This window comes from Alligator mississippiensis, chromosome 12, assembly GCF_030867095.1.
Source record: "Alligator mississippiensis isolate rAllMis1 chromosome 12, rAllMis1, whole genome shotgun sequence".
NCBI lineage: Eukaryota > Metazoa > Chordata > Crocodylia > Alligatoridae > Alligator > Alligator mississippiensis.
The window spans coordinates 52,008,044-52,019,242 of record NC_081835.1 but is presented as its reverse complement, the minus strand read 5'-3'; the positions used below and the strand labels follow the sequence as shown (position 1 = coordinate 52,019,242).

Sequence of the window (11,199 nt, the reverse complement as noted above, 5' to 3'; positions counted from 1 at the left end):
AACTCTGAACTCATCTGTATATCAGAACATTATCTTCAATGTGAAATAGAAATGACTGGTGCTGGAATTAAGACATAAGCCAGGAGTTAGAAAAAGGGAACAAAAGTAAAAACATTCGTATAAGCTATGCAACTGTCCCATTTTCTGAGTGGCTTAGGCCCACGCTGCTTTGTGCATTCTAGTGCCTAAAACCCACTGATTTTAATGGGAATGAGACACCAAAATACCTATAAAAATCTGGGTCCTGGATACCTAAGAATCTTTGTCTCACTGACTTTGCACAAGTTTAATGCTCCTAAGTCTTTAAGAGAGTTTAAAACACTGTATCCAGTGGGCACATCTACACATTCATTAATGTGCCATGGTTACTGCGCATTCAGTTTAGTATCTGTAATGTCAGGTACTAAATGCACCGTAATCGACGCTACTGTGCATTAGCACAGATGAACACGTTTTGAGTGACATTAATGTGAATTACTAAATCTACTGCACATTAGCACGGTTTTTGCCAGCTGTGCTTATGATTAGCAGAATTAGTCTTCTGCGCATTATCTCAAGTAGATGTGCCCGGTGAGTCAGATTCCTGCCTAGTGCAGTGTCATCAAACCCTAGTGCAGTTCCACTGGTGGTAAAATCTGACTCAGTATATTCTGGGCAGGAACAACAGCACTTTAGGACTGAAAGATAAAAAATAAGGAAGTGAATTTAATACAAAAATGGACTTTGCAAGCCTGGTAATTCTGGCTCAGGTAGCCAACCTAATCCCTCTACATGTGCTCACACTTTTTATATTGTACATACTACAAAAGCCTTGTTCTTACCAAAGGAGGAGGATGGAAAAAATACCCCTCCCAAGCAGACATACACAACAGCTACAAAAGCAGCATTAGCATGCACCCACATTCAGCAAACTTCTCATAACAATCTGTGCCCAACACATTATTCACTGAAGAAATTTGCAAATCTTTGGAAACAGCAATTAAATCTAAAAAAAATCCTGAAACTCTCAAACTTGTATGCAGCACCCTCTCCACCCTTTACCCATAAAGAAATAATCCACACACAGATGGGTGTTCAGTTCCTGTTGTTAAGGGCATCAAATGTTTCAAGTTTCGAAGGAATCTCAAGCTTCTACATGATAAGACCTATTCAGCTGCAGTTTTCCAACACAATTAAGGGATTTGGAGACTAAAACCCAATGGAAATAAAAGGAATTAACCATTTATATCCTCTAGGATTAGATTGAAGACATAATATGTAAATTTTACCCTGGGGTTCCCTCCTCCCCACTTTAACTGCTTTCATAATTTAAGAAAGAGCAGACTAGACAGAAGTTATGCTCCGTGCCCAACCCGCCTCTGCAGCCTTTACCTCTTCCAGCCCCCAATGCACTCTACAAATTATTCCTCCTTTAAAGCAGAAAGCCCATGATTCCTTTGCTGTAGTGTATATGTGTTTTCCTTCTTTTACTTGAGAACCACCTCACAAGCTCTCCCCCACCCATCTAGCAATATGAGAAAACACTGACATCCCTTTGCAAGTAGGGGATGCAGACTGCAAAATCCTCAGCGTGAGAAACTATGATTTAAAGAAACATCCTTCTAACCAACTCTCTCCAACAGGAGCTATGCTTGTTTGAGGATAAGAAACCAAGATGGAGGACAAGTCATACCCATGATGTGAATGAGCTTTGACCCATGTAAGTGGAAGAAGCAGGATGCACAATCATCTGGGAGTCACAATGGGGACACAAGAAATGAAGCTGCCACATCACTCTCTGTCTTCTTTGTGCAGCAGGGATGGCGGGGTCACCAATGACCCTCCCTGTATGTCCCTTTGGGCTTAGTCCTTTCTTCTCCCAGAAGAAAGGGCTTCCTTGTCTAAAAACTTAGCAAATAAACAACATCTTCTTGCTCTTCAAGAATGTCCCATGACCCCCTTCAAAATCTGAATTCCATATGCCTCACTACTTTGGAGACTGCCATCCTAAATTTTCTCCAGTACAAAATCTCTTCCACCCACTTCCTGCAACAAAATCTCCAAACTGGCACTGTCCTAACTGCTTCCTCATGAGCAGGAAGCCATATAAAATTTACTACAGTCACATGTTTAATGAGTCATGTGCCCTTCTGACCATAAGGCCTAGTTTAAAGGGACCAGAGCTCAGAAGAGATACACTAGGCTGGAATGTTTGCATGTACTTCAGGAATTTATGGAATAAGTTGCTCCCACGGCTAAGACAGTGCCAAACTGGGAGAGGAAGACATAAGTCCAGCTCCAGTGACAGAAAAAAATTCAACAATAGAATAATATACTTGCCTAAAAAAAGAAAGAAAATAAAGCATCAGGACTGGGTTAAACTGCTGGAAGTTGCCTTCTCCAAGTTCCCTATCATCAAATGCCACAGGGTCGGTCTAATGAGACCTCTCTCTTGCTCCTATCTGACAACAGGAATGCTGCTGTCACTCAAGGAGAAGTCTTCAGGTCATCATGCAGCCCCAGTTAATCAGCCTTTCCCCTATGAGATGACAATCCACTATGACCATCTGTATAAGCTTTGCCAGCAGGCTGCTAATTATGGCTGCAATCAGGCTTGAGACTGGGCCAGACCCTTTTAAGAAATAAAATTTCAAATGGGAAAACATTTATGATTCTGGAAATGTTTTCCCATTTTAAGTGTTATTTCATTACTATTCCAAGTCTACTGCCTATATCTTTCCTGGGGCTTAGGATGAAACACCTAATAGGTTTGGGTGTGTTGGCAAACCAGAGCTTTGTTCAAACAGAGGTTAATGTGAGCAGCTCACATATGACTGCATTGAGCACCTGTGGCTTGGATAAAGAATGAAATCCATTAGCCAAGTGAAATAGCTGTCATGCTGAATAATTAGGAAATTGCCTATGCCCCTCCTACATGTCAAAAACATCCAGGAAAGTCAACCTTTTAGAGTTTTAAAACAGTACACAAACCATCAAAATATAGAAAGTTCTTGCATCTTAAAACAGAATAGGGACCAGTGGTAGGCAATAAATAGCTTCCCAGTCTTGCAACAAATAGTTAATTCATTTAACAACGACAACAACAAAAGCTTTCACATTGCATGCTGCAAAAAATTCAAAACTTTAACCTTGTCATGAAAAAAAAAACCAGGGAGACCAATCCCACCTCAGCAATAGCAAAGCCCAGCAGATAGGGCACTCAGTTGTCCTTCTACATTTGAGATGACTGCCGTAAGCGGAAGGCTACTGGAGGTAAGAGAAAGATCTTTCCTGTTTGAGTTGTTCCACTTCGCATAAATCATTGCATATGTATTGGCCAAAGAAAGAGGCACTACTGCTCAACAGTTAGGACACTCAGCTAGAGTATGAGAACCAGGTTCAAGTCTCTTCTCCAATAAATATTTGATTAATAGAACAAAGTGAAACAACTACAACAAGAAAGATATGAGAGAACTCCTATGCCAGTCTAACCAACAGCACAAGAGTGGAGGCATTCACCTGCTGTACAAGATAGTTAGCTGTAAGTCTCTTGTCTGAATCAGGAAAAGTAGTAACTTGAGCCCAGATCACCCATGCCTCAGCTGTGTCCCTCACCCACTTGGCCTAGTAGTTAGTCAGGGGTAGATTGCATCAGAAATATCGTCTTTAAACAATGAAAGACATTTCTGATGAAAGATTTTCTAGAACAGGAACAATCCTGCACAAACATTTTGGTTTTGACAAATCAGTATTTCCCAACAAAAAATAATTTTATTGGAAAATTTCCAACCAGTGGACATTGGTTCCAACCAGTGTGGACAATATTAACACTGAAGCCCATATGCTCCACTCTCTTGTCTGGCACAACAGAAAGCAAACCAATGTGTTATGCCCAAAAGAGCCTGCAAAGGCTACGCAGAGAAGTATAACAAGTAAGAATGACATATTGCCACCATGCAACTGCCTCCAGCTTTTGCATACCATTTGCATGGCAGAAACACAAATTGTATGCCGTCAACAGAAGACATCATGGAAGATCCTTCATGTCCACATTATTCCATTTTTTTCAAAAGCCTTAGTTACGCTGAAATGTTGCACATGTAAATGCCAATCTGTGCACAATTACTTCTTCCTATGTGTTGTATAAAGATTTGTGACCATGGATGAGTAATGCAGCCAAAGACAGCACAGTCAGCGGGGCTGGTGATGGTGGTAGAAACTGGTATTCCTCTAAATTGAGAATAACTATAGCTAGGTGGAAATCTGGCCCAGAAGCTATTCCACCTATACAGGCATCTAGGACTTGGCTTTCAATTGCCCAAAACTTACACATCTCCCTCAGGAAACCAGTCCCACTCCACCTGTCCCATTCTCTCAAATCACCACCTAGTGTATTCCCAGAGGACAATTTATTCCCCCCTTGCAGCATCATGTAGAATGGGCAACAGGTAGTCTTACGTTCCAGAAGATAATATTATTCATTCCAGGAATATGCACATGCCTCTTCCAGTTTTGCCATGAGCAGAGCTATGGGCAGCCTTACATCATGTCAACATCCAATTTGATCCAACTTGCTAAGAATGGAGGCATCGTGTTGTGATCCAGCTAACTCAGAGGGGACATCTATCAGTGCCTCTAACAGACTGATAGTACAGACTGCCATATATAAAGGAGAAACTGGGATGCTACCCACCTTTTGACCAATAGCTTAATGATGACAGCATTTGCCCATGAGGTGGGAGACCAAAAAATCTAGAGACAAACTCGTATCTCCTGCTTCCCAGGACAGTAGCCAAATACCCAGGCCATAGGCTAGTCAAAATTGACAGCATCCTCCACCTCTCCTGTTAAAACTAGACCACTGGGAAACAAGGAATGCAACTGTTACATAACCAGAAAGACCCCAAGCAAAACGGACTGTGACTTACGCCTGATGGAGTGTGACTCCCTAATGCGCAGCAAGGTAGGCACTGCCATGGGAGGGAGACCTGGCTTCTGGATCCTGTTCCCAATATTCCTTAACCATTTTATCTAATAACTTTAATGCAATATGCACAGACAATCCTAAGAGGAGGAACTAGCAGTCAGGACTCCCCCAGCTGAGTGCCCTAACCATTATGCTATAACATAAGCATAATGCAAGGGGTCGGACTCGATGATCTATAGAGGTCCCTTCCGACCCTAACATCTATGAATCTATGAAAAACACTCCCTCTTGCACTGTTTGTTATTTTATATTCAACAATCAACGATTATAAAACAGAAATTCTCCTGGCAGCAGGGACCAGAACAGGGCTCCACTCCTAAAGGGCCATGCCCCTCCTCACTGGATGAGAATGACACTCTCATTTGCTCTGCATCTGGCTCTGTGACTTTGCACTCCTTGTTGACCAGTGGCCCAACTACAACAAGAAGAGTGGGACATGCTCTCATCTTGGCCCTTCCAAGTGAGCTCAGCCTAAAATCCACATCTCCCAGTTCCTGGACAGGTGTGGCTTAACCATGGGGCTATCTGACTGAAGATGTGTGATACCACCATGATGCTTTATCTTTGTATTACCATGCTTTACCTTTGTATAATACAGCCTCTGCACATAGATTTTCTCCAGATAAGGAATTAAATATTAATGTGCATTTCCAGGTGGAACTGGATCACAACAGATTGAAATGAAGTTAAATGCTGAGGTGGCCATATTGGATTGTCTCTGAGTGCATGCAGTAGTAGCCTCAGTCTGCTCACCTAGCAATATATTCAGGACAAGATGGTGGAGCATAAAGATATTTGGCACCTTAGCAGAATCGTAGCTGTTGTGCTTGATGAAACTGTGTGCAGGTATTTAGATGTTTAAAGTTGCATACCCGGCACTTAGATCTCTTTGACATGGAATAAGAGCTATGCCTTTATTTTTACAACAACAACAAAATATTGACCAAAAAATAAAGAAATCCTGTAAAACTTTTTGCAATTCTTCCCCCACTCCCCACTTCACCTTTTTGACCAGCTCTAGAAACTGTACTCATGCTGTACAAGGATCCACTGGACTTTCAGATAACTGGACAGCCATTTTATCCCTTTATAGTATCATCTCTCTCTTGCATTCCCCAGAAAGTGGTGAGACGCAAATCGAGCTTCTTGGAACCTGTCTTCAGGCAATGGCTACCACCTATTTGGATTTTTTAAAATTTATTTATTTGTTTTTAGCAAACACAGGCCAAGCCCTAAAGTCATTAAACCAAAAAGACCAATTTCTAGTCCTAATGAAGTCAAAAGTAGAACTCCTGCTGATTTGAATGGAATTAGGGTATGTTCCAATGTATGTGAAAATTACTGGGATTTTTCCCACTCAGCAGTTTATTGTGGATTCTTACCATTTTCAAAATGAAATAATTTACACTTTACACGGGAAAGAGGAAAGTGTTTTGGAGCTGTTGAAAGTCAACAGAAAATATTTCTCATTAGCAACACTGGGGTTTTTTTTGCAGCACACTTTGAAGACAGAAATATCATATGAAATTAAAGCAACACACAGGCAATCTTTATTATGACTCTAGTAGTGCTACAGGGAAAATGGCCTTATCAGGGCTGGCTTAGAGACACTGCTTTAGAATGCCACTGAGTCATAAGCCTGGGGGTGAATTCTTACTCCAGCAATAGGAAGAACCGACAGTGGGGTAGAAAGGAACTGGGTGTGCTTCATATCACTCAGCGGTGACTTTTCTGACTCAGTAAAAGAGTAACACTGACAGGAAATGAAAGGAGCCCTTATAAGACAGCATCTGTGAGACACAGCTTTAAAGGACAGAGTTAAAGCAATACAGGAAGGGACCAAAAAAGAAATTCTCCTCCAACCTTCAGATTCTGGGTGCAGGACTCTGTTCACTCTCCCCCACCCACATCCACTCCTGTTGAATCTGGAGAATGATAGTGGTACAAACGGGATTTGCTAACAGTGATGCTTGTGGCTTGAAATAATCCACCATTGAAGTGTTTGAGGGTCAGGACTGATTACGAAGCCATTTTGTTCATTCAAACTTATAAGGATCACAGAAGAAAAATCCACAGAAGAAAAATTTACTAGTCCTTGGTCTGTGCAGAGGCAAAACTCCCTTTAAAGTCATAACTCCTGCATCCCAGCCTATGCATTAATCAGAAAACCATCCTTCTCCAATTAAGACATATTAAGACCCATTATAATATACTGCCATATAATGGTAAAAAGATTGAGCATATATATACTTACACGCAAGTTCCCACTTTTACTTTCCACTCTTAAACAAAAGATATTTTACAGAGGAAAGAAGAATATATATAAATTAGGAGACTAGTGGGCACCACTAAGATACATTCACTCAAGCAAGAGGTGCAAAATAAATGACTGGAGAGACATTTCCATTCCTAGCACTTACTACTTTATATCTTTTATTAAAGAATTACTTGGCTCTTGAACCTTGCCCAGTGCCATAGACTATTTTGAACATTGAAAGCTGCAGCGATTAGGAAATTGCAGCAACAATGGAACAGGGGCTCCTTAATTTCTCAGTTTTTGGCTTTAAGCCTAATCTTATTTTAGTTTGCATAATTTAATTGATACATGTAAAACACATGTAGATTCAGATTTAGTCTCAAACCAAGCAAGCAAAAATTTCTATTCATTCTGGCCTGGAAGATGTTCCAATTTGTTAAGAGAAACAAAAAATAAACCAAATATTGCTTTTATCCCCCCTAGAGTGATGACAAATGAAAGAACCATTTTGAAGCTATTCTTGTTTTTGCTTTTGAAATAAGGTAATTGGACTCATTACCATAAAGCCTGCTGGTAAATTATTTTTCTTTGTAAAACTGTTTTCTTTTTGGTAAGAACATAATCTTGTCCAATCCAATAAGTTTCCATTGAAGAGTTTCCAGTATCCCTCAGTAAGAGGACAATATGAAGTACACAGAATGCCAGAAGGTTACTATATGCTACAACTTCCTGGGAAAACACCTAAGAGGGTCATTCAGTTCTACATACAGTCCTGAAGACTTTAGAATTCCCTTTCTACCTTAGTCTCTAACAGCTTGAGTTTTCTGGTCTTCAAAACATGGTGTAACATCTGTTTTTTTCCTGCTTTGACTCTAAGAAGATAAGTTGGGCGGGCTGGTGTGGTGTGATGTGGAATTCTGCTGGAGATGGTCTGAGGAGCTGCAATCAGTTTTGTGTCAGATGTGCGTAGTCATGACATTATTTGATAAGATGTAGTTTTAAAGTTAAGGATACCCTGGGTGGGTGGGTGCTTGCTTTCCAAAGATGAGAGAAAAATCTAAATAAATAAATGAAACTCACCAGTCTCTCCGACATGGGTGTCTTGTCTCCATCTGGTAGATGCTGCTCCAAAGCCAGCACAATACAGTTGGCTATAATGGTGGCTAAAATCATGTATTCAAATGGAGTGGGGGACAATGGTTAAAGAAAACATCTTTAAACACTTGCAGAAGTTGATCATTCAAATCCCATGCATGTACTATGGAGACCCTGTGGTTAAGGCCTGGCTCCTTTCTAACAAGGCTTCAGGAGATTTTTAACAAACAAACAAACAAAATCACACTGGTTGTCTGAAAATACAAATTGATGGGGTTTTCCCTTCTAGAAATTGAGGCGGTTTTCTTCCCCTCAAAGCCAAGGAGTTCAGCTTTTAAATAAGACTAAGGCACTTAAGTGTCCCAAAATGGATAGTAAAATTAGATGTCCTTGGCTGAAATATTGTTCAGTGATGCCACATAATTGAAGTCATGAGTGTTGTATAAATAAGTAATAGTTTGGAAATCAAGGTTTCAGAGTCCAAAACGTGAACTGCAACTCCAGCTTACAGCGAACAATATTTTCAGTGTACCCTACAGGGTTGTATGGCTGCTGAAGGGAAAATGTTTACTAATTACACATCACAGTGAAACCTATTGTAAATGCATCTTCCCCTTTGCTCTCTCTTCCAACACGCACATGGGCATATCCCTGCCTGACCCCAGAACTAAACAGTAGCTCAAGGAGGTGAATGAGATTTTCAGCACCTTGGAAAGCGCTAGGCGCTGACTAACAGTTTTGCCAATTTTATTGCAATAGTGCTGCTGGATTCAAGCTACTGAATTCACCCCGAACACCTTGGCAGGGAGATGGAGAGGGCCGGGGGCTGCACCTAGGCATGCACAAAATGCGATGTTATAACTGCCACTGGGGTTTTGCTGTTTGTGTATTCAAAACTTCATTGCAGCTGCCCTGAGGTAGGCACAGACAGGGAAGCAAAGCGATTTTTGTGCTCTTATAATATTACACAGGGAAATCAGTGTGGAAAATGTACGCTTTCCAAATGGATTTATCTCCCCTTATTACAACCACCAGCCCTCAAAGTTAATGCTGTGGAGGAGTGAACAGGAACTGGACTCAGTGGTAGTTGGAAATGTTGCTAGGAGGCTGTGAAGAGGCCTTGCTGCTGTTAGCTGAGGATTAATAGGCGTGTGTGATTTCAAATGAAAAGAAAACAACAAGCTCCCCTGAGATCCCCAGTGCAACGTACTCCTGCTGGTGCACATTGTCCAATACACACACGCACCCTGGCAACCTCCCACTAATCTTAGAGGAAGAACCTGGCTCCCTTTGCCAAGCTTTTGGATCCCTGCTGCATGCATCACCACAGAAGCAGAGTCCCCTTCAGAGCAAGATCTCTGCAGATCACTTGGCCAGGGAGCTGGTTCTAAGATTAAAAGCATCTGCCCCTTTCACAACACAATGATGGCCCTTCTCTTCATTTACTGCCTCACTCTCCCCCCACGATATAATTAAAAAAAAAAAAGGCACTACCCCCTCCAGCTCTCCTGATCAAGGGTATTTTTGGTACCCAATTCAAAATGACAAGGGCTAATGTCGATTCTACATGAAGGAGTATGGGCAAGGTGGTGTATTGAAAATAAAAAGCACACACAAACAGGCTGCAACAACTGTGTATGGAGATGTCAGTAAGGGTACCTTGAGACTGCTGGTGTCCCTGGACTAATACAGCTTGCCTGCCAAGGTGTCACCATTTTACCCCACATTTTCTCTCTCCCTCAGAGGAGCGGAAAGGTTACGCTCTGTACATAAGAGCCGTGATTTACCCCGGGTGTCCTCTCGGATTCAACGGCACGAAATACAAACACAGGCGCTCGTCTACTGTAGGCGTACGCATCTCTGGATGCGCGCACACCCACACCCACAGAGGGAAATGCCTGTCATTTCGCACACACGCACATTACATGACACACGCACCCTGGTCGTAGGAGAAACACAGGGTAATATTTCCCCACACGCGCAGAGCCATCTCCGCCCATCCCTAGAGCTGCACCATCCCCACACACACACACACCGGGGCACACCCTCGCTCACCACCCGGGCACCCAGGCGGGTCCGTCCTGGCTGCCACGGACCCCCCAGAAAGGATATGGCCACTCGGTTATTCGCTTGGCGTATTTCCGTATAATGTTATCTTCGCTGAAGATGAAGAGGGATCTGTTGACGGTGAAGCAGTTCTGCTTGACGGGGATGGGGTTGTAGAGAGCCATGGTCCGGGCTCGCTGAGCCATGGACTGCTTGTACACCCTCTGGCCGGGCTGGGGGCCGCCTTGCCGGCTGCTCCCCCGGCCGGCCGCGGCCGGACCTCCGCCTCCATAGCGGCTGGGCAGCTCCTCTCCGAAGCGAGCCATCGCGGCGAGGCGCGGAGCCGGGCGCTGCAATCCCCAGTGGCGGCCGAGGCTGGGGGAAGACGCATCCCAGCGCCCCGGGCTCTCCCTCCCGCTGCTCAGCTCCCCGCGCGGCCGCCTTCCCCGCGGCTGGTCCGCATGGCTCCGCCGGCAGCGCCCGGCCCCGGCCCCCGCCCTCCGGCCGGCGCGCCCGGGCAAGCCGGAGTCACTCCGCAGCCGCTCGAATGAGAGCGCTCGGCGCCGCCGCGTGTGAACCCGCGCCCCTATAAGAGCGCAGCCCCGTGACTGCCCGCAGCCAATCCGCGGCGCCCGCTCCACCCCGGCCCGGAGACCCCCTGGGGACAGCCCCGGCGGGGGGAGCAGATGCCCCGGGAGAGCCTCCCCGCGCGGGTCCCGGAGCAGGGGAGCGAGCCCGGTGCAGCCGCGCGGCTTTGCTAGCGCATCTAGCACGAGCAGCAGGGCAGGGCAGGGCAGGGCAGGGCTGTGCTGGGGAGGGTGGGGGGGATAACATC

The 11,199-nt window shown here is 44.1% G+C and overlaps 1 protein-coding gene across 5 annotated transcripts in view; it reads right to left on the bottom strand.

Moving 5' to 3' along the window:
- CACNA1B (calcium voltage-gated channel subunit alpha1 B) overlaps positions 1-10,914 on the bottom strand; it is a 475,079-nt gene extending 464,165 nt beyond the window's left edge. For 4 of the 5 annotated variants that reach the window (XM_059715542.1, XM_059715543.1, XM_059715544.1 and 1 more), the window contains exon 1: positions 8,304-8,404. In XM_059715542.1, the coding sequence (XP_059571525.1) occupies positions 8,304-8,396 (93 nt within the window). In that variant the 5' untranslated portion in view covers positions 8,397-8,404. Of the gene's footprint in view, positions 1-8,303; positions 8,410-10,430 lie in introns of those variants that run through there. The other variant, XM_059715546.1, reaches the window with a different exon arrangement.
- Positions 10,915-11,199: the final 285 nt, after the last annotated feature.